The sequence below is a fragment of the Neovison vison genome, chromosome 6 (assembly GCF_020171115.1).
Source record: "Neovison vison isolate M4711 chromosome 6, ASM_NN_V1, whole genome shotgun sequence".
NCBI lineage: Eukaryota > Metazoa > Chordata > Mammalia > Carnivora > Mustelidae > Neogale > Neogale vison.
Window position 1 is genome coordinate 192590857 of NC_058096.1, and position 23980 is coordinate 192614836.

Consider the following 23980-nt stretch of genomic DNA (forward strand, 5'->3'; position numbering starts at 1 on the left):
GCAAATTTTAAAAATATTTTAAATGTGACATACAATATTCTTTAGACATCCATTCCAGATGGATCAAAGATTAAAGCACTGAAAGAAAGAAAAAAAAAAGAGAGAAGGGAAGAAATATATTAGAGGAAACATGGGTTAATAATTTTCAAACTAGGGGCGCCTGGGTGGCTCAGTGGGTTAAAGCATTTGCCTTCGGCTCAGGTCATGATCCCAGAGTCCTGGGATGGAGTCCGGCATTGGGCTTTCTGCTCAGTGGGGAGCCTGCTTCCTTTCCTCTCTCTCTCTGCCTGCCTCTGCCTAATTGTGATCTCTGTCTGTCAAATAAATAAAATCTTTAAAAAAAAGAAAGAAAGAAAGAAAGAAAGAAAGAAAGAAAGAAAGAAAGAAAGAAAGAAAGAAATGGCTGTAAAGGGGGACCTGCATGGCCAGTCGGTTAAGTGACCAACTCTTGATCTTGACTCAGGTCCTGATCTCAGGGTCCTGGGATCAAGCCCCACAGCGGGCTCTGCTCTCCATGGGGAGTCGGCTTGAGCATTCTCTCCCCCTCCTCTGTGCCCTTCCCCCTGCTCACTCTCTCCCTCCCTCTCTCTCTCTCTCTCAAATAAATAAATCTTAAAAAAGAACTGATTGTATAAATGTGAAAATATATGCACATAGATGATCAACACTTTGGCATTTATGAGACTGAAGACATAATTATCTAAATTGATAGCAGTTAAGGATTGATGGGATCAATGTTGGTACATAAAAGCAGTGGAATCCTATGTGGTCGTTACAGGTGGTTAGAGGTGATGATGTCAGTCCATATTTATTGGCAAGGAAAGGTATCTATAATACATGGTGAATGGAACAGAACAGTTTATAAGGTACAAGTACAGAAGGATCCTATTAATATATCTGGTCCCTTTCAGTGAGGCTAAGTGTCTCTAGAAGGTAAGTTCCACAAGGGCAGGGTGTTGTACTTTTCCCTGCTGTGTTTCCAGTGCCTGGCACTGCCCCTGGTACTTTGCAACCATGTAATAAATCTGTTGAATCAATGAATGAAAGATGTCGAGAAGGTTCTCCCCCCAAAGCTTAATATGATGGGGCCCTCATAATGTTTTTCTATGTTCCTTGTTACCATTTGAGGGGTCTTCAAAATGCTTGTTTTTACCAAAACAAGTAAATCATAAAAATATGGGGTATAATGCTTACTGCTGGCAAGACTGTGGCAGTCCCAGATGTTTCACAAGCTGTATAAACTGGTTCAATTCTTTTGGAAAATGATGTGACATTAAATATTTAAAAGTCACAGAACATTCCTACCTTTTGTGTATTAATCCTGCATGGGAATTTTTTACAGGGGGGGGAACCTAAAATATCAAATAATCTATGATGTTCATCTCAGGTTTTATATTAAGAAAATAACAGCCCTGGATGACCTAAAGGGTCAACCTGTAATGGAGAGAAGAGAAAAAAAATTATGGCAAATTCACTGGGTGGAATTTCACATAACCGTTACCAAGTCTGAAGCTACACAGCTTCCTCAAGAACAAAAAGAGCCTGAACATGCAGGCATGCAATGATTTAAATAATGCATAAACGAAATATTAATGTTGTTGTATTAAGACCGGAATTCTGGGTACCATTTTCTTAGACTAGTGGAAAGAACATGGGTTTTAGGGCTGTGCACAGAGATCTTTATTGTTGGTGCTGATGATGATATTTTGAAAAATTTCAAAAGCTTGCCAGCTCCTGTCAGTTATGAACAGAATGAAAAGCAGACTAGCTAAGAAGGGAGGGAGGGGAGGGAGAGTTTCGGGAAATCGATCTTCAGAGTTGGGCAACACGTACTCGGCGGCCCGAAGCGAGGGGAAACCGTTCGTAACCACACGGGGGCGCCAGCGCTCAGCCCGGGTGAGGTGTTCTAAGGTCTGTCCAGCAGGAGGCGCTGCTGACGGAGGCTTGCCCGGGACCGGAAGCCGGGCTGGAGGCGGCCGGGCACCCTCGTCGTCTCCTCCCGCTTCCGCTGCCGTAGACGCCGCGGGTCCGCGCTGAGTTGCCGTCCGCCCTGTGTTGCTAACCCCGCCGCCGAGATGCCGCTGGAGAACCTAGAGGAGGAGGGTCTGCCCAAGAACCCCGACCTGCGCATCGCGCAGCTGCGCTTCCTGCTCAGCCTGCCCGAGCACCGCGGGGACGCGGCCGTACGCGACGAGCTGATGGCGGCCGTCCGGGATAACAGTGAGTCCCGCGCGAGCGCCGAGTCAGCGGCCTAGGCCTGGGCTGGCCCCGCGCCCCGGAGGCTGCGGGCATTTTTCCCCGAAAATGCCCGCAGGGGAGTGCCCGCGGGGCCCTCCAGCCTTGCTCTTGGAGGGGGTCTGCATCCGTGGGGGCCCTGCTGCTCTGAAAGCAGCTCTGGGGGGCTGTGTCGAGCTCCGAGCGAGGCGCAGAAGAGAGGCTGCGGGCTTGCTGTTCTGAGCGGCCGGGCCCGGGCTGGGGCAGCCGTGTAGGAGAGGGCAGCTGTCCGCAGGACCGGGAAGCGTGGGGTCGGTGTCGGGGGCCGTCCCAGGCAGTCAGTGCCCCTGGGCCGCGTAGACTGAACGTAGGTGCCTGAGGATGTGTCTGAGCAGAAGCTTCCCCTTTCCGCGGCTTGAAGGCTTTGCTGGAGCAGAAGCCGTCGGGAGGCCAGCAGGACTGGCAGCGATGCCCGTCTCCCAGCAGCAGACGTTTACGCTCTGGCAAGCCCTTCGCCAGGCTCTTCTGTCCCATGCCTTCCTGGACACGGGGCGGAGAGGGGTCGACTGGACAAGGGTGTGTGTGTGTGTGTGTGTGTGTGTGTGTGTATGTAAGACGGGGGTGGACCCTGACTTTGAGGATGCCAGGGGCACCCGCTCCTAAGTCACGGCCCTCTTTTTGGCTCTCAGACATGGCTCCTTATTACGAAGCCCTGTGCAAATCCCTCGACTGGCAGATGGACACGGATCTGCTCAATAAAATGAAGAAGGCGAACGAGGAAGAGTTGAAACGTTTGGACGAGGAGCTGGAAGATGCGGAGAAGAATCTGGGAGAGAGCGAAATTCGGGATGCCATGATGGCGAAGGCTGAGTACCTGTGCCGGATAGGCGACAAGGCAAGTGGAGAGACGGTTCCCCTCTCTCCCTCTCTGCCTAGTGGCAGAGAGGCACTATTTAAAGAAATAACTTCCTTTCCAAACAAAACAAAACAAAAAAACAAGCCCATGGGTGATGTGCTTACCGGGCCTAGCGAATCAGCACAAAAAGGAGCCAAGAAAAAGTTTCCTTTCTATCCCTGCTTAGCCAGGTGTGTGTGTTCTTCTCTGTGTCCACGCCAGTCAGAACTCAAGGGCACTTGCAGAGATTTGATTCACTGCTCTTGCAAAATTGGGATCATTCTCAGTAGTGCACTTTTCTCCCCTTGGTTGGAAAACATTGGTTCTGTTGAATTTAAAAAATTTATACAACTAATAGTCTCCTTATAAGAAACTGAACATTACAGTTAATGCTGAAGTTCTTATTTGATTTTTCTTTATTCCCTTTCTTCTCAAAGGTGACCTTTTTAAGTTGTTTTATTGCATGCTGACAGACATGAAAATTAGGCAGGATTATATTTTAAAAAATTGTTTTTAGGGGCCCCTACCTGGCTTCATGAAGCATGTGATCCTTGGTCTCAGGGTTGTGAATTAGAACCTCACGTAGATATTAAACATAAAAATAAAGTATTGGAAAAGGGCTTTTTAAATAAGTGGGACCATAATATTCTCATGTCGTCCTGTTAATTTTTTCATTAAGCATTGTATCGTGCTCTTTCCCCTGTAAGGTACATAAACGGGGTACGTATTCCGGTTAACTGCTAGCTAGTAGTCCTTTGTAAGTCTGTGCCAAAGTTTACTTTGCTCTTTAGCTGTTTACTTAGCTCTCCAACTGCTGATGGACATGGATGTGGTTTTCAGCTGTTCTTGCTAGTACAAGCCGATGTAGAAACGTGCTGAAATGTGCTTCCTTGTGGATGTATGCTAGTGTTCTCTAGGATATAGAGACAAGGGACAAGGAAGGATTTTTGTCGTAATATATGTGGCCATCATTTCTTCCACATGGTGGCCAGCCTGATCGATACTTTCCTATCCACTGCATGAGACAGATGCCTACAGGTGTTACATCTTTTGAATTTAATTTAGCAGTTAATAGTGGTTAGGAGGATGGGCTTTGAATGTCATTAATTCTAAGCAGTGTATCCTGAAGTACGCAGATGACAGATGTCATGGCATCAGTAGAAGAAAGTTTAATAGTGTGGGTTCGTGGATCAGATTGCCTGGGTTGGCGCTCCGGTTTCAGTAATTACCCTTTACTGGACCCTCCATTTCCTCATCTGAAATATGGTAGAACAGTTCCTACTTAGTGAAGATTAAAGATAGGGGCAGAGAACTCAAATGTTAGTGATAAGAACTATTATTATTTTAGGCTTATTTATTATTTTAAAAAATTTATTTATTTGCCAGAGAGAGCACGCAAGCAACCAATGTACACAAGCAGGGGGAATAGCAGGCAGAGGGAGACATAGGCTTTCCACTGAGCAGGGTCCCAATTGTGGGACTTGATCCAAGGATCCTGGGATCATGACCTGAGCCAAAGGCAGATGCTCAATTGACTGAGCCACCCAGGTGCCCCCGTTTTAGGTTTATTTATTTATTTTATTTATTTAAATGTTTTTCCCAAAGATTTTATTTATTTGACAGCAACAGTGAGAGGGGGAATATAAGCAGGGAGAGTGGGAGAGGGAGAAGCAGGCTTCTGCTGAGCAGGGAGCCCAGTGGTGTGCCCGATCCCAGGACGCTGGGATCATGACCTGAGCCGAAGGCAGACAGTTAACGACTGAGCCACCCAGATGCCCCACCATTTTAGATTTAAAACGAGATTTTTTTATTCTAAATTTAAGATCTCATTGTAAAGAATTGGGGAGCTACAGAACAGTTTAAAAATAGCTAATAGAGGGTACTTGGGTTGACTCGGGTTGAGCCTCGGACTCTTGATTTCAGCTCTTGATTTCAGCTTCGGTCATGATCTCAGGGTCCTAAGGCTTTGCCCTCAGCGGGGAGTCTGCTTAAGGATTCTCTTCCTGTCCGTCCCACCCCATGGGTGTGTGCACTCTCTCTCAAATGAGAAGTCTTTTAGAAAAAATAGCTAGTAGTTTGTGTGGTTTTCTCAGTTGTGTGATGTGGTTTGGTTTTATTTATTTATTTATTTTTAAAGATTTTATTTGACAGCGCTTGAGAGAGGGAACACAAGCAGGGGGAGTGGGAGAGGGAGAAGTAGGCCCCCCGCTGAGGAGGGAGCCCGATGCGGGCGGATCCCAGGACCCTGGGACCACAACCCAACCCAAAGGCAGATGCCTAAGGACTGAGCTACCCAGGCACCCCTATGGTTTGGTTTCAGAGAGGATAGGTTATTACAGGTGAATGAGAAACTAAAGCTTTTGATTTTGGATTTGAGGAATTTCGACAAGGATGTGCTTGAGTCAATATCAGGAGTTTATAAATCGATGATGGGCTTATGTCATTTTCCGTGTTTATTAAGTAGGATTCTTTTTAAAAGAGCTTGCTTTTTTCCTCTCCTGTTCACTCTCACTTTAAATATATTATTAACTGTTATGTAATGGATTTTTATTATTCACTGTGTTACACTGATCATGGTCATTATGGTGCTCATCTTGGTACATGCCTGTTAGTGGAAGCTCCTTTGAGAAGTCTTTGTTTGACATCTCCTTGGTCGTCTTTTCTTTTTTCTTTTTTTTTAAATTTTATTTATTTATTAGAGAGATCACAAGTATGAGGGAGGCAGGCAGAGAGAGAGGGGGAAGCAGGCTCCCTGCTGAGCAGAGAGCCAGATGCAGTAGTGCGCTTTTCTCCCCTTGGGAGGAGGTCCAGGGCTCGATCCCAGGACCCTGAGATCATGACCAGGGCCAAAGGCAGAGGCTTAACCCACTGGCCACCCAGGTGCCCCTGGTCTTATTTTCTCATACAACAAGCTGTTACAGGCTTACCTGTTATTTCTATTCTCCAAACCTGGAATCATCCATTTCTCCAAGGATTCTTGGTTTCTTTTAGCATGTGGAGAGTGGAGAGTTGTATTAAAAACCACGATCTGAGTGCCAGCTCTGCCCATTACTGTTTTGCTAGCCCCCGTTATTAATTTATGAGGTGTAACTCAACAATTACATAAACCCAGATACAGACTAAGAAGTACCATGTATTGACAATTGATTTTATTCATGTTTGTGTTTTTAAAGCAATAGAACATTTTATTCCACAGTATTTTGATACAGACTTGTATATTTGAATACTCCTTTGTATTCTTATGGTGACTAAGGTAAAGCTTCCATTACCCTTAAAGTAGTGTAATAATTTACAGGAAAGTAACATTGTAATTAGGGAAAAAAATGCTGAATATGTGCAAGAAAGAATGTTGAAACAAGTGAGGATAAATTGTGGCTGTTCTTCCTATGTTTTAGAATGTTAAGTATATGCTTAGGCATAGCTGATGTATTTTTTTATACTTTATATAAGTGGAGAGAAAAGTATAATGAACCCCCCCCCGCCCCCGTGCAGTTACCACCCAGCTTCGATAGTTACCAGTTCATGGGTATCTTACTTTCTCTCTCTTCATACCTCTTCCCTCTACCCTTTGTTAAGAGAATTCCAGATAGTTGGTAGCATTTGAAAATTAACCTTTTTTCACCTGTTGCCTTGGATCTCTTGACAGGAGGGTGCTCTGACAGCCTTTCGGAAGACATACGACAAAACTGTGGCCTTGGGTCACCGACTGGATATTGTGTTCTATCTTCTTAGGATTGGGTTATTTTATATGGATAATGATCTCATCACACGAAACACAGAGAAGGCCAAAAGGTACTTCTTAATGATGATGATATATTCCCCTGTAATTATGCTATAAATAAGAAACTGATGTAAGAAATTTACCTGTTTTATTTATAACTAGTAAATTAGGTGAAATAATTGATGTGCTTATTTAGAAGAATATTTTAAATACTACCTTTTGATTCAACTTGTTTTCTGTTTGAAAAGAACACAACACTTAACAAAAAATGGACTTGTCTGTTTCCAGATTGTGACATTACTGTTTTTTATTTATAGCTTAATAGAGGAAGGAGGAGACTGGGACAGGAGAAACCGCCTAAAGGTATATCAGGGTCTTTACTGTGTGGCTATTCGTGATTTCAAACAGGCAGCTGAACTCTTCCTTGACACAGTTTCAACATTCACATCCTATGAACTTATGGATTACAAGACCTTTGTGACTTACACTGTCTATGTCAGCATGATTGCCTTAGAAAGACCAGATCTCAGGGAAAAGGTAATGCCTGAATCTTTAATACTCATGTTTAGAAATTACTCCATACTTTCCTAACCTAAATACACATTAAAGCATACATTTGTTCTTTTTTTTTAATTTGTAGGTGATTAAAGGAGCCGAGATCCTTGAAGTGCTGCACAGCCTTCCAGCAGTCCGGCAGTATCTATTTTCACTCTATGAGTGTCGTTACTCAGTTTTCTTCCAGTCCTTAGGTAAGGATAGAGTTGCTCATTTCGATAATCTGTCTTTATCTCAATCCTGATCCTGTATGCAGAGAACTAAGATGATTGTTCACGTATGTGACAGACTGTACAGGTCTTTGATTACCAGGGCTCAGTTTTTTGCCCCTTTTTGTTTAGGAGGGGATGTTAGCAGACTGTAACCTGTTTTTATATGACCCACCAGGTAAGATTGATGTTTACACTGTTAAAGGTTAGTTTAAAATTTTTTTTTAAATTTATTTTAGGATGAGAGAGAGCAGGGGAAGGGCAAAGGAAACGAGAGAGAGAGAATCTCACGTAGGGCTTCATCTGACAACCCTGAGATCATGACCAAATCAAGAGTTAGATGCTTAACTGACTGAGCCACCCAAGTACCCCAGTGCTTATTCTATTTTTGAAGTGGATTTTGGCCTAGTGATTCTGGAGTGCTTTTTCCAGGCGTCAAAGTTGGGACTGGTTCATGAGAATTCATACTACTTACCTTATGTGATAGGGGAACAGGGCCCCTGGGGCATGATGAGTTACCTGCGTGGCCTCGTCTTCTCATACGTGTGCACAGGCGTGTTTGCACACAAGATCGTACTGCACAGTTGTTCCTTTTTTATGCTTGCAGCTCTCCTGGCATTATTCTGCTCAAATATGGGGCCTTTCCTTCTTCCTTCATCAGAATGAACCCCTTCCCTTCATTCCTGGGGAGCTCTCATTTTATGCCTCCCCTTTTAACTGAGATATGAATTACATACCATAAAATTCACCAGTTTCAAGTGTAAAATTTGGTGGCTTTATTTTCTTGACAAGGTTGTGCAGTTGTCTTACCTAATTCCTGAATGTCGTTACTGCAGAGGGAAGTCGGTACCCATTGAGCAGTCACTTCCCATTCCTCCTCCCACTACCACTGATCTTCCTGTGTCCATGGATTTGCATGTTCTTACTCTCACATTTCATAGGAATGGCATCATCATCTGTGTGGCTCTCTGTGCCTGGTTCCTTCTCCCTGACATCATCCTTTCATGGGTCCTCTGTGTGGTGGCATGTCTCAGGGGCTCCATTTAGTTTTATGACTGAAGAATGCTCCATTATATAGAAAAACCACATTTTTACAATCCATTTCATCCACTGACAGACATCTGTGTTGTCTTCCCTTTTAGGCTGTAAGGAACATTTGTCTAATGTTTTATGTAGACTTGTGGTTTCATTTCTCTTGGGTATGTATCTAGATACATACCTATTTAATAATGGACCTGCTGGGTCATACGATGATGCTTTGATTAACTTTTTGAGGAACTGCTGAACGGTTTCCCAGAGCGGTTACACCATTTACATTCCCACCAGCAGTGTGGTCTCCGTCTCCTCACATCCTGTACTTGTTACTGTGGCTTTTTGATTATAGGCATCTTAGTGGGTGTGAAGTGGTATCTGGTGGTTTTGATGGGCTTTTCTCTGATCTGATGGTGAACATCTTTGGTGTGCTTTTTGGTCATATGCCCCATTTTTAAAATAGTATGTCATTTTGTGACTTTTTCTTAGTTTGTTCCTTCTGCTAACTGGAATTATTGGGAGATTTTTTTTTTTAATCTTTTTAATCTTTTTAATGAACTTGACACCAGTACATTGCCTGTACATTACTGTGTGGTCTGTGCAAATCTGTTAAATTCATTAAATAATTTTAGAGGAAAGTGAGGAAAAAAATGAAATTCATGGCTTTGGGAAACCTTTAAATTGTGTAGATACTAATCTCTTCCTACTGTCCCCATTCCTAATAGCAATCTTTTTTTTTTTAAATTATTATTTATTTATTTATTTGACAGACAGAGATCACAAGTAGAGAGGCAGGCAGAGAGAGAGGAGGAAGCCGGCTCCCTGCTGAGCAGAGAGCCTGATGTGGGGCTCAACCCCAGGACCCTGGGATCACTACCCGAGCTGAAGGCAGAGGACTTAACCCACTGAGCCACCCAGGCACCCCTCCTAATAGCAATCTTTTATTTGAACATTCTAGGTGAAATTTTTATCACTACCAAATTTATACATTTTCCAGATATTTTAAATGCAAAAGACAGAATATTACATTTTCTTTGATGACAGTTGTCTTTATATCATTTATTCTCTCTAGTATACTGAGACATGGAGGATTTATTTAGTTTTGTAAGCCTTTTTGCTTCCCTGAGAATATTCATAGTGCATGTATGTACTTTAAAATATTTCATTAGAAAAAGGAAACTGCATCCTTCTCTAGATAATACCCGATTGTTTTTAAAATTAAAAATAGAGAGGGGTGCCTGGGTGGCTCAGTGGGTTAAGCCTCTGCCTTTGGCTCAGGTCATGATCTCAAGGTCCTGGGATTGAGCCCTACAACGGGCTCTCTGCTCACTGCTCAGCGGGGAGCCTGCTTCCCCCCGCACCCCCACCTTCCTCTCTGCCTACTTGTGGTCTCTCTCCGTCAAATAAATAAATAAAATCTTAAAAAAAAAAAAAAAGAAATAGAGAAAGTGCTGTTCCCAGATCCATAAACGTGTTCACTCACAAAATTCTTCCGGAAATAACCATTTTAAGATTTTATGTATCTTTCTAAACCTTTTGTACATTTAAATGTGCTTTGAGAAATGGAAACAGTATACCAAAAACCCAAGGTTATACATACCCATGGAAAAATCTCAAACAGTATCATATAAAGAAGAAAAACTCTCCCTAACCAGCGATTGCCAGGGTCCTTTCTCTAGAGGTGACTGCCACTATCCGGTTTCATGTATGTCCTTCAGGGACATTCGTATCCAGAGATAGAAGCACGTAACACCGTTAAACATAGGTGGGTGTATTTTACATGCTGCTTTCCAAGTAGGGTTTTTTTCTCTTAACAATCTAATGTGAATACCTTTTCATGACTGTAGAAAAAGAGTTGGTCATTGAGTCAGTAAGGATTTTTAACCTGTCCTGTATCAGATACTGTGGACGTAGTGGCAGATCAAACAGCTGGAGCTCCTTGGAGCTGTAGTTATCTTAAAGAGACCGATTTCAGTGTGATGGACGTGCCACACTTGATCCTCTACTGACAGAAAATTGTGTTGTTTACAGTTTACTCCTGTTGGGAGCAACTTTGTTTTGAACATTCTCTTATAATTCACCTTTTCTACTTCCACTTATTTCGTTAGGGAAAAAATTGAAGAAAGTGAATTTTACAAAGTGAAAATACATCTTGATCACTTTTGCCCTCCAGGAATCCTGTGCCAGTTGATAGTTACACAGTTTTTTTTTACTGAAGTAGAACTGAGATGCAGTGTCAGTTTCAGGTGTGTAACATAGTGATTTGATGTTCATATACATTTTAAAATGATGACCTATATCAATTTAGTTACCACCTGTCACCGTACAAAAGTAATATTTTGGTAATGTTTGGTATTAAAATATTAATATTATTATAATATTTATTACCAAATATTAAATTATTACTAAATATTAAAATATTTGGTAATAAAAGTTGTATTTGACTATTCCCTGTGCTGATTTCAGTTTCTACCTCTCTTAATTTACATTGATTTTTTAAGATTTTATTTTTAAGTAATTGCTACACACATCATGGGGCTCAAACTTCTGACTCAAGAGCAAGAGTTGCACACTCCAACTGAGCCAGCCAGGCACCCCTCAATTTACATCATTTGAGGAGAGCCTCCCCCCCCCAACTCTTAGCCAGTTTGAGAGGAGAAAAATATATTCATATTTTATTCATTTCTTGTTTGTTTCCAGGGATTTTTTTTTTTTTTTTTTTTTTAGATTTTATTTATTTATTTGACAGAGAGAAATCACAAGTAGACAGAGAGGCAGGCAGAGAGAGAGAGAGAGAGGGAAGCAGGCTCCCTGCTGAGCAGAGAGCCAGATGCGGGACTCGATCCCAGGACTCTGAGATCATGACCTGAGCCGAAGGCAGCGGCTTAACCCACTGAGCCACCCAGGCGCCCCTCCAGGGATTGTTTTTATTGAACTCTTGAATTTTTTAAATGGCACACAAATGATGGAAGATATTTTATGTTCGGCTTATGAGTATGACCCATCCTGATGAACATTTTTCTTCCCATTCTCTTTCACAGGTTTTCTTGCTGTGTTTTTTTTCCCAGTTTTACTATCTGACATATAACACTGTATATGAGTTTAGGCTGTACAATATGACTTGATGTTTATGCATTTTTTTTTTTTTTTTTTTTTTTTTTTACTATTTGGGAGAATGAGCATCGTTCGGCTGAAGGTTGCTAAACCATGTGCTGCCTTGGCCTGCTCATCCTGGTCTTTTTTGATGTTGAGCAGCCTTTGCATCTTGCCACAATTTTGTTCTCTTGAACAGTAACACACCCTTGTTTTCCCCAGACCCACCACCTCATCCTCTGTTAGACCTCTCAGTGACTGCCTCAGACGTGGTCACTACCCTTGTCTCTACCTTCATTCTGTTATCAATGAGATAATACATATGAAGAGCCACCTTCATATCTATTATCTGGGTGGCAGTGATTCCCAAATTCATGTCTCCAGCCCTAAACTTCCCCATGGGCACCAGACCCATGTCTGAATTCCTCCTTGGTAGCTTCACCTGGATGTGCAGTAGGTGAATCCACTTGAACACTGTGAATCTCCCTTGCCCTGCCCCCCTCCAAAAGATCTCCAGAACCAGAAAACAAAACAAAAATTCTTTTCCAGGGATTTGGTTCTTGTTAAAGCCAGAGACACAAGTCTATTTTTAGTTCTTTTGTCTTGCTCACCTTCCATATCCCTGTAGCTGCCCCCCTGCTGCTTTATGCTGAATCTGTGCTCCTTTCTTCTCTGGGGCTGAGCCCGGCAGGAAGAGTAGGGGCACTTCTGCATTGGGGACATTGCTCTTTGCCTCCTGCTGTTTGGCTGCCTCCTCAGAGAGGTTGTCCCTGTCCACCCAGTCCAGCAAAGGCCTCCTAGTTGCCCTGTCACTCTTACTTTGCACACAGAATTTGTTACTAAAAGTATCTTGTTAAGTCCTTTATCTCTGCTCTTTGAAAATTTAGTTTCTGTGGCAGCAGGGATCTTGTCTTTTGGTTTACTGCCATATCCTCACTATTTTGAGCAGTGATACAGTGTAGTTATTTGGTAAACTAATTCATGTGGATGGCTTATCTGTATCCTGTGTCCATTTTACCATTCAGTCTTTCTTCGTTATTTCTAAGAGCTGTCTCTTATAATTTGGCATCTTATTCATTGCAGCTATCGTGGAACAGGAAATGAAAAAGGACTGGCTTTTTGCTCCTCATTATCGATACTATGTACGAGAGATGAGAATTCACGCATACAGCCAGCTGCTGGAATCCTATAGGTCATTAACTCTTGGCTATATGGCAGAAGCCTTTGGTGTTGGTGTGGAATTCATTGATCAGTAAGTATAAATAATTATGTTAATGCATATCTCTGAAAAAGTTACCTTTTAATGTCTCAGCTTGTACATTTTCTCCATTTACATTGCTTCATTCAATTATAAAATGTTTTTTTCTCTAAATGTTATTAGAACAATCATCTGTCATCTCTGCCTTCATGATGTGCCCCTTTTATGAACAGATGGGATACTGAGTTGTAGAGTGGTTAAGTGATTTTGCAAAAGGGTAACAGACCAGGTATTGTACAGTAGTATTGTGTCCCTTTTTTGTGGACCACACTGCTGCTATAGTGATGACTCCTAGATGTGTCTCATATTTCACATTAAGGGCATGTTTTCTCTGATAATGCCTTCGTTGTTTTTGGTTTCTGCTGCAGTTCTGGTCACATTAGTTAAAAGTGAGGCTTTTAGCCCTTAAATCAATGATTCATCAAATACTGACTAAGCCATTGCTGTATGGTGGGCATTGGCTAAGGTCCTTGTCACGGACTTTAATATTTGATACTTTTTATATGGGGAGAGTTAATAAGTACATAAGGTAATTTCAGATAGAACTGAATCTCTGGAGATAATAAAATGCAATAGAAAGATGCGTGTGGCTGCAGTGGAGTGGTAGTGGCGAGAGGGGCAGCTGTGGGCGACTCAGGCATGCGTACGTCTGTGCAGGGCCTGGCTGGCTGTGGTGTGGAGCTTGGGTTTTAATCTAGGCCCTGTGGGAAGCCATTAGAGGATTTTAAGCACGAGAGTGATAGTGAAACCCTCTCTTACACAGGCTGCAGGGGGACAGGGAGACTGTGCCCGTGGAGTATAGTCGCTCATGGAGCAGTATTACGGTGGTCTGGACTAGGGCGGTGGGAGTGGAGTGTGGGAGACGTACACATCGAGATGTGCTGGCCTTACCATATCTGGATCAGTGGTTCCCAAAGATAGATCTTGTCAAGTGCTAATGGTAGATTTCAGTGGCCCACATGAAAAGATGGTCATATAAATTTCAGTGATGGTATTATTTCATTAAAAAAAAAAAATCTCATTTTAGGGGTTTGATTTTTCTAATTTATTATGAAAAATTTTAAACATGTAGGAAATTCTAAGGAATTACAGTTACTTTCATGATTGATTCTGTAATTAACATGCTGTTTTATCACATATCTGCCCATCCTATTTTTTAAGCACTTCAGAGTGTTTCAGACACCAGTACATTTCATCCCTAAACACTTTAGCATGCATCTCAATATTTATTGATAGGCTTGTTTTGAGGTTTTACATATTTACATATGATGAGAGATACAGATCTTAAGTATAACCTAAACTATGGAGCAGCCCCTACTAGAAATCCCCTCACTCTCTATTTGAATGTGAATTCTCTATTCACATTTCGGGTGGGTATTTCAGTTTGTTCCCTTCATGTTTGCAGACCAACTCTAAAGGCAAAAAAGTTGTATGTACACACACAGCTCTAGCTAGTGTTACCTACTAAAGATCTTGTTTTAATTTCTGATACCCAATTCACATAGGGGTTTCCCTAGATTCTTTTTGTCCTCCCTTATAAAAATCATTTTTGGTGAAATCCTTTTTTAAGGAGGGTCTGATTTGTTAAGTTGAACATGATTCTGCACCCTTCCTCCACTTCTCTACTTCCTTCGACTCAGTAAGATACTGTGGGGAGAATAGGAAGGGGCCATTACTTGAGGAAATGCTGCTGTTGACAGGTTTAAGGTTAGAAATCCATGTACTGTGTACGGTTTTGTTGGTAGGTCTTCTTTTTGGAACATGGGATGTAAATCGGATTGGTGGGATGTTTGTTCAGTAAGCACTTGGGTCGTCATGACTGCATACCTCCCGCAGTGAGCCGCCACGCTCAGGACTTGGAGAAATATCTACAGCTGGGGAAGAGGAGTCATCCTGGGGTGTGACTGGCACATGAGGAGATGACAACTGGTCTGGCTCTAGAGCTAGGGATGGGACTTGAATGGAAACCTAGGTACAGGCCGTTAGGAGTTAAATTATGGTGTGGTAACCAGGAAGGAAGCCGTGGCCAGATTCTTCTTGATGAGCATACCTAGGAGTCCTCGCATTTGACTGAAGCGTCTGAGAATCGGACACATCCACTGATGCCTTCTGTGGACCTTTAGACTGGTGTCGCTGCATTTGTAAGATTTTTGAAGGAAAAAAGTGCTTTCCCAGTGGAAGCAATAGCACAAATACCTGTGGGAGCGTTTCTCTGAAACCAGTAGCGTCGTGTCCCGGCCAGAGTGTGTGGCGGTGTGTACAGGAACTGAGAGGAGGAGCACCGCGTCCACTGCCCGGCTCCGGAGTTAGCGAGCTGGCTGGACTCTCGCTGAGTGGTCCGGGCGGCGGTGACGGGAAGGCCTCCGGTCCGGCGACGCGGGGCGACGCGGGCGACGCGGGCGACGCGGGGCTCGGGCAGCTGCCGCGCTGGGAGCTCAGGCGTGCCAGCTGTCAGGCTCCTAGAATGGAGCAGCCTGTCCTCACCGCAGCAGAGGGCATTCTTCAGTCAGAGTTGGCTTTGGAGCTTCTTTGTAAGTCAGAACCACTGTCAGAGGTTCCCCCTGTCTTGGGCTTGGTGCGGGGAGGGGGGAGGCGGGGAGAAGTTAACTGTCTGGAAAAAGAACACAAGTTTAGAAAGCCACTCAGTAACAGAACTCAAAAGCAGCTGAAAAAGACTGGGCACTGTAGCACTTGGAGCCAGGTGTGTCTTGATGGAGACCGTAGAAATAACGCCTGCTCCGGGACTGTCAGCCGTGCCGGCTACTTTAGGACAACCTCCAGCCTAGTAACTTTTTTGTCTTTCCAGCTTTTTGAAGCTCACAACCAGATTTTCCAAAATTATGTACTTCCTTATTAAAAACATTAATGCTTTCTCATTCTTCCTACCAAGATTAAGTATTAATTAGTTCCTTTTCGTAGGCTTTTTTTTTTTTTTTTTTTTTGATACAATTAGTACAGAAGGCATAGTGGGTCTTTCACCACTGCCTACTGGGGCAATTAGGTAAGAGACTTGACACTTTAAAAGCACAAATCCAAATAACACACTTTCTCATCTAATTATATCACTTCCTCTCCAGTAGGTGTGAGACATTGTGTTTGTCTCTGACCTTCCTCAACACTGCATTATGCTTTGTTCTCCCCAGAATGATGGCATTTCATTACAGCTTTAATTTGCATTTTTAATGAGTGAAATTGATCTTTTTTGTGTACGTACTTTGCCTGTGTTTTAACGAGCCACTTGTCTGATTTGTTGGTTCCCCCCCCCCAGTTTATACTGCAGACATCTTCTGTCCACATTGTCATTTAGTTCGTGACTTGGTTCTGGTGGTATTACCTACGTGCACAGTGTCTACACCACCAGGTTTAGCAGGCTTCTTTCTGGGGTTTGTCACAGAGAGGCTGTCTCATCATCAGTCTAACCAGCCCTTCCACATGGATTTCAGATGGCATCTTTGTTAGAAAATTGTTCAGGATTTAGAGTCTCTCTTTTGTTGTTTATGTGCTGGGAGCAAAATGTTTTAGTATCTGGGAGAGTATAATTTTTATTTAAACTTAACAGTTCTATTATAAGTAGATTTTTATTTTAAAGCACTCATCTTTCCATGTAAAGTCTTCATCTAGCTCTTATATATTTTTAAGCCTTTTTTTCTCCTTGTTGGTAGATGATCTTTGCTAGTGTTTCATTGGTAATGCAGTTGTTGAGGTTTATGTGTAAGCATGTTACAGCTATCTTAATTTTGAGGTTTGGGTTGTGACTGTACATAAATATTCAGAAACACTTTTTCACAAAGATTAATATTAGCTGTGCATTCCTGATGCTTATTTATTGTGGCATATTCTTTCATCTTAATTTTGAAAATCCTAAGCATCATCTGCTCTTGTTTCATTATTTCCGTATTATTTTTCTGCGAAGCTTTAATGATTTCATTCTTTGACACCTGCCCTCAGTCTGTTCTTACCGTTCTGGGAAGATCCTGCGCGGTTTGCCTGCAACAGTCTTCTCAGCTGCTGCGCCGTCAAGAGTGCAGGCTGGAAGCCAGCGGGAGGTTACCGTGGGCAACAGTGCAAGTGTGTAGTTAGTGCAGTTTAAGAATTGTGTATAATGCTCATACTAATGCCCCTTTCTCCCCGCTCTTCATTGTAGGGAGCTCTCCAGATTTATTGCTGCAGGAAGACTACACTGCAAAATAGATAAAGTCAATGAAATAGTGGAGACCAACAGGTACTGCTAAGTTTGTGCATCGTTTGTGTGGTAGAATAAGGGGCATTCTTAAGTGTCTTTTAAAAGTAGGTCAGCTCGTGTTATGGAGTAATGTGACTGGTAAATAATTCATTTTTTTCTTGAATTTATTTATAGGCCTGATAGCAAGAACTGGCAGTACCAAGAAACTATCAAGAAAGGAGATCTGCTACTAAACAGAGTTCAGAAACTTTCCAGAGTAATTAATATGTAAAACCATGTAAACGAAGGATTTCCTTTAGAGATAACTGTGGAATTTTTATAGCTTACTTTACTATGTACCCGGTTCAGCTGTATAAAATAAATATTGCATTGTTGTTTCTTTCAGTTTACTTTTCCAAGACTACAGTGCCTGAGTTCAAATCTGAGTAGTACACTAGGGATAATACAAACCCTTCATGTCTTACTGTAAGTCTCCTGAGTTTTAGAAAATATATGCCATACAGTACGTGTTTAAACACAGTGTCTCCCAATTAGTACACAAAAGACAGAAGATAAATGAAATGTATCTTAAGCTTTCCCTCAGAAAAAAAGGGAAGCTTTTTTTTTTTGCTATAAAATTTATTTTTTGCCCTCATTTCAGCAAAATTATCACTTATGTAGTAATAGATTTTCATTGATTTTTGTTCTTCTGACAGTATATATAAAGGATTAAGAATTAACTGAACTGCACTTGAATTGTACACAATATAATTTTTTAAATAAAATGTAGACATTAAGTCAAACTTTAAAATATTTAAAAATATTTTGTCAGATGCTCTTTCTGCATCAATTGAGAGGACCATGTGGTTCTTCTCTCTTCCTTATTTATTCTATCATATTGATTGATTTGAACCCAAAAAGGAAGCTTTTGAGGAGGCAACCATAACCGTGGATTTCAGAATCTGCCAATCTCACCAAACAACAAAATACCTATGTCAATAATGATGATGGGATTCCCCCCCCCCCAAACAGAACCATAGTAAGGAAAACAAAATTGTTCTTTTTTTTTTCTAAATATATGCTCGGTGAGTCAGATGGGGCTAAGTGCTAGAAAAAAAAATCTGAAACTGGATAAAGGAGACCGTGAAGTAAGGCGTGGAAAGCTCTCCTATGAGGTGGCACAGCCTCTGCTAAGGTGACATTTAAGTAGAGGAGGGACATGCAAATATCTGGGAGAAGAAAGTTCGTTACTGGAGGTTTTAAGTTGAGGAATGGCCCTGTTTGACCTAAGTGGCACCAGCCGGAGGGAATGCCTGATAGTGGGGGTGCAGCCTGCTTTGCTGAAAGATAAGAATGGGGGGGTGGGGGAGGGGACCTGGTGAGGAAAAGTGGGACAACCCCAAACGTTTTGGATGCCATTCTGACAAGGCCGTTCTGGTAGAGCTGAGTTAAAAGGAGAATGGGAAATGGCATTGTACTGTAAAGGGAAGGCGAGAGAAGTCTGCTTTTATAGTTTACATGCTATTCTAGTTATGAGCCAACTGGAATGATTCATTAACATCAGAAAAGAAAACCTCTCAGTCAATGGAAAATAATGTGATTCAATTCAACATTCATTCATGATAAAAACGTAAGGAAACTAGAAATAATGAAGGTTGGGAAATCAGCATGATTGCCAACGGCATAGTTCATGGCAATGTCTTAGAAGAATTACCGTAAGGAGCGTCAGTGGCGCTGTGGGAGGCACCGTGGGCGCCGTATGGTGAATGGCAGGCTAGTAAGATGCTGGATATGCCTTCAGCATTTGAGAATATCCACTTTCGGGTTTCCGAAAACACTTATTTATAAAACCTTAACAATGATCACTCTAATTTCTTGAAGAAAATGTGAACAGAAGTACTCTAAACCCATGATCCTGAAAATCAGGGCCATTTGAGAAATCCAATGTGTAGTCATTGAGAACTCACCGTGTTCCTTGTCTCCATGTAAAAATCAGAATTCTGTTCTTAGCAAACTGACTCATTGCAGTTCATGCTAAAGGAAAAAAGGATGCAAACGTCCGTTTCTTAAAAAGAGCCCTTTCCCTGGGCTCCCACCTCTTAAGACCACTGGGACAAATGAGATCACAGAGCAATTCTGGCCTTTCATTCAAGGTTTATACTAAAGGTCCAGAATGGGGATTCTCAAAACTTTTTAAAACTCTGCTTGCTTAAAATGTACTTGTATTTTTCTTTCACTAGTTATGCCCAACTGCCTAAAATTAGTAGGCGAGGATGACAGGTAAGGGAAGTGAAAAGAAACAGATGCTCTCTCTTCTGAGTTCAAGATAGGGAAACTGTAAACTCCAGAAGCTGTTAAAGGTCCAGTAGAGTAACTAACTTATCACGGGAACAATACAGTTTTGAGGTGAGGGAGTAAATTTTTTCCTTTTTTTTTGAAAAAGAATGTATGCTCACTGCAAAAGACATTCAAGATACTGACGGGGATGGCCTTGTATTCCCACCCAGCAGGGACAGCTACTGTCAACATTTTCATGCTCTCTACATGTATGTGGAGATGCAATCTCCACATAAATCCTATTGAAATGCAGTTTTTAATACACTACTGGAGCTTGTTACATGTTAATAAGTTATTCCATGTAATTACAAGTCCCAGGGGAACACAGCCTCAAAGTATCTGTTTGGAGGTGAAAATAAAGTTAAGACTCCAACACACGCTCTTTAAGTGAGGCCGTATGGTATGGGAGAAACAGCACAGACACTGAAGCGAGAGAAACCAAATTCTGATCCCAGCTCTCCTCACGCTAGCTTCGTGATGCAGGGAGAAAGGACGTTCTCTCTCGGACCCTGTTCCCCCTCGTCTGCAAAGTAGAGGAGCAACCGGGCCTTAGGCAGTTCCCTATGTGAAAACACTACTAAAACACTGAACACTAAAGCAATATACTAAAATATTTCTTAGTATGTGGAGCGTTAGGAGAAAACTCACATATGGTGAGTAAATTGGGCCACCTCGGCCAACTTTTATAGAATAAACTGAAAACGGAATTTTTTGTATTTGATCAAGATCAAACTGATGTTTTTAACAAACTTACATTTGTTTTGTAATTATGGAATGCTAAGATTTGCTTTATGGACAGAGTATTTTAAACCCAGTAAGAGGCTTATAGACATTTTATTCAGGCCCACATTTCCCACAGGTGGGGATCAAAGAACTCAAAAGACCAAAGCCCACCAGGATGGCAGACGATGCTTCCTGATGATACGAAGTTGGCTACTGGCCACCCACAAGAAGCAATGCTGCCACGTCTGTCCCCACCCCACGCCCCAAATTAGTTTCCTAGATAAAAATTCATTTATGGTCACCTTCTAAAAACTGAAAACAATTCCAAGGTCACTTACCCAGCTTCTGTGGAAAAATGGACAGATGAGGCTGCCTCCAGGCTCACTCTCCCCATCAAGCTAATGGCTAGCGTGGGTTCTCCAGCCCGGTCCCGTTCCCACAGCCTGCCCTGTTCCCTTCCACTACCTGCCCTGCATTACCACCCCACCGCCCCATTCTGTACCCATTTTATGATGGACGCCTTTAGTCCTGTAGTGGCCTGACTAAGCATTAGTATCAACTGATCAGCAGGTTACTGATCAGCAGCAAACTGCGTAATTTTGGATTAATCCTTGGTGCTGTTTTTAACCTGTCTTTTAAAGAGGATTAATGGCTCATCATTGAAATCTTGTTTCTTCACCATTTGGAGGAAGAAAGGAGGGGGATGACGATCATCTCTCACCTTCCTGAGACTATACAAATGACAAACTGTAGCAAACTGCCAGCTCCACGTTGGCAATGGGGGCGTAAGGTTAAATCCTTATCTGGAAAAACATGACAAACTCGAGTATGCGCGAATGTGGGTTTCGCAGGCAGAGAGCCACAGGTGTGCATTACTCCTGTGTTTCTGAAAACCTACAAAAGATAAATGTAGCAGTTGGGTCCAGGGGGAGGATTACGTTTGTCCCTCCCAAAGATCTGGCATAATTTTCCCTGGACAGACTGGCTGTGAGACGTAAAAGGGACAATCTGCACCTGAATGATGGGTGGGCTTCCCTCCAGCGGCTGCGAATCCCACTGCCTCAGGCAAGTGGCCTCTTTACTCAAGTCGGCCAGTAGGTAGCGTCCTGATAACTGCCCCAACGCTCTTAGAGTTTACCAGAGTCTCAAGGCTGACGAAACTCTACACTTGGCCTCGGAAGATGCTGCTGCATTCATTTCTCGAAGTCCTCTTTGGGTTAGAGGCTGTTCATTCAAAAATACATCAAGGCCTTGGGGCCAACATGAAGTCCAAAACCTCCAAGTCTCCTCTCCTGGCCAGAGGCTTTTCGCCCTCATTCAAAATGCCTTCTCTTTGAAGCTGCTCACCACCCACTTAGACCACCAGTTCTCTGCGCTCACTGTCCCCAGACCTCCAAGCCACCCCACGCTATTCACACCAGACCAAGCAGCTGGCTTCTCTCCTCTTCCTCTCAACGCCAACCACTCTGAAACCAGCAGCCTACACAGTAATAGCCTCGCCTCACAGTGCCTAAGCCTGAACCTCAGTGCTTTCCCCCGGAGGCCACTTCCAGCCTCTGCCATGGTCTCACCCAGGACCCAGGAATCACAAGCACCTCTGAAGAGCTCTGTTGTTCAAACTGAAACCTGATATTCTACTCCAGCTCCTACTATCCTAGTCCTCTGTTCCCTGACCCATCACTAGAAGCGCTATGCCACCATCCTAACTCTGTTACCTGGATCTACCGCGGTTAGCCCCTCCTCTAGTAACAGCCATAATGAATTGAACTTGGACTTAGCTCTGTGACGTTGAATAAATCACTTAACTCGTCTCATTGCAGACAAGTACCAGAAAGGAGGATTCTAAGATTTACCCAGAGGGTAATTACAAATAAAATGTTTTGAGAGCGTTTCAAGGATTCTACATGGAGGCTTCTGGTTCTGTTCCTTGAATGCCCCAATGACGGCCATCGTCAATGACTCAGCCATACCCTCATATGCTTTAACTGCCTGGCAGACTCCCTGCGCAAGTTCTAACCTCTCCACGAAACTAACACCTGCTGTTCCCATTATCCTAGAGAAAGAGGCAAGAGGAAAAAAAAATAAAACCAAAACATTACCTGAGTGGCTTGGTGGGGTTAATTACAATGGAGTCAACTGTCCAAATTTCGAACTAAACCATTTCAGCCTCTTCACCAAAAATAGGCTTTCCAGGGTCTCATCTTGGGCTTTCTTCTTTCCCTGGGCCACGGAGGATAGGCTTCAGGTTTGTGAAGTCCTGGAGATGGAACATGAAATGTGGTATGTCTGTGCCTCTAGCAGAGAGAATCCATACTACTTTCTTGAAATCTGTGGGAAAGAAAAAAAAAAAAATTAAGAACCACTGATGTGACAGACCTGAATTCACAGTCTGGCAACACTACCAGCAGCTGGAGAACTGTAGGCGGGACACTTAACTTCTTAGATGTTCCTCCTCCATTTGACTAGCATCAAAACTACCTACTCTATAAAACTCCCCTTACTCTATAGGGGCTTCGTGAGAGACAATGTTTGCAAAATGCTTCAACGGGCATTATAAGCATTCAATTAGATGGGCATCATTTTAACATAATAATGAGCCCAATCCAACAGCGACCTTATTTTTCCTAGGTGAACTCATACACTCCCATGACCTCATTTACCACCCAAGAATGAAAGACAACCCTCCACCTTATAGCTCACACCTTTCTCTTAAGCTCCGTCCAGACTGTACGTATAGCCACTGGGCACTAAACAGGAGTATCCCAGTGGCAACTCAAAGCCGTTGTGGATTTCTCCTTCTCTGTCATAGATCATACTACATACAAGGCTCATCAACCAGTTTAGTTAACCTTGGATTCAAGCTTCCCCTTACCGTTCAACATAATGAGACCTCAGGACCTGCTGGTTCTACCTGTGAGGTATCTCGGCCATCAGTTCCCCTATTTATCCCTGTGGTCATTGCCTTAGTTTGGAAACTCAGTTAGCTCTGACCTGGATTTTTATGACAGCACCATACCTTATTCTTGTCCCAAGGTTCTCACCTGTCCATGTTGTCCTCCATAGTTACTGGATGGCCCTTCCATGATGGGAAAAACCCTTCTTCCTGAAAACCTTTTCCTCTGGCTCCATCTCCCTTTCTCCTGAAAGACAATCTCTGCCAGTGGAAGCTCTGGTCCCCGGGCTTTGGTTGTGGAAAAGGGGGTGAGAAGTGCCAAGAATCGCACAGTCTTACAAGGTGAAAGGTAAGTTTGTTTAACTCCCGCCAGCAACAGGAGGCAAGAGTTTCCTACCAGACAGAAAAGACCAAAAGAGTAGAAAGTGGGATGAGAAGGGGACAGGGCAGTGGGTCTGATTTAGGGGAGAGCTTTTTGATTAAGCTGGGGAGGGGGGAAGACAGAAGAGGGAAAGTTATAAAGGATGACATGTGAGGCAAAAGACAGAGAAGTACAAGAAAAAGGGAAAGATGTGAACGGCTTTTACTTCTGACACCTGCAGCACCCTGGCACTGGGTCCCGAAAATCTCTGGGCTGTGACAATCACGTTTGGTTCAACTGTACATTCCTGAGGTTGAAGGCCCCATGACACTTCAGGTCCTTGGCAATCTAGTGCCGACTTCTGCAACCTCCAGCCCCTCCTTTCCAGAGGCTTCACCCAGAATGGTTCTTGTCCACACTGTTCCCAGCTGCGCCTGCCCGGACTGCTCTCTCTGCCGACAATGACCTTCCTACCCCTGTCTTCCTGCCAACCCCCCTTCCTGGAATCGGGAGAGTCTCCTGCTGTC

At 43.0% G+C, this 23980-nt stretch overlaps 1 protein-coding gene across 1 annotated transcript; it reads left to right on the top strand.

The window, feature by feature from the left end:
• Positions 1-2002: 2002 nt before the first annotated feature.
• Positions 2003-17544, top strand: PSMD6 (proteasome 26S subunit, non-ATPase 6). The gene is made up of 8 exons (XM_044253234.1): positions 2003-2220; positions 2904-3109; positions 6756-6901; positions 7148-7367; positions 7471-7579; positions 12803-12971; positions 17122-17199; positions 17335-17544. The coding sequence occupies exons 1-8, from the start codon at positions 2076-2078 to the stop codon at positions 17429-17431; spliced, it is 1170 nt and encodes a 389-aa protein (XP_044109169.1). The 5' UTR covers positions 2003-2075; the 3' UTR covers positions 17432-17544.
• The last annotated feature ends 6436 nt before the right edge of the window (positions 17545-23980 follow it).

Coding starts and splice junctions, on each gene's coding strand:
- PSMD6 (XM_044253234.1), top strand. CDS start 2,076: ATGCCGCTGGAGAACCTAGAGGAGGAGGGTCTGCCCAAGAACCCCGAC. Junction 3,110..6,755: donor TGTGCCGGATAGGCGACAAG/GCAAGTGGAGAG, acceptor ATCTCTTGACAG/GAGGGTGCTCTGACAGCCTT. Junction 6,902..7,147: donor AACACAGAGAAGGCCAAAAG/GTACTTCTTAAT, acceptor TTTTATTTATAG/CTTAATAGAGGAAGGAGGAG.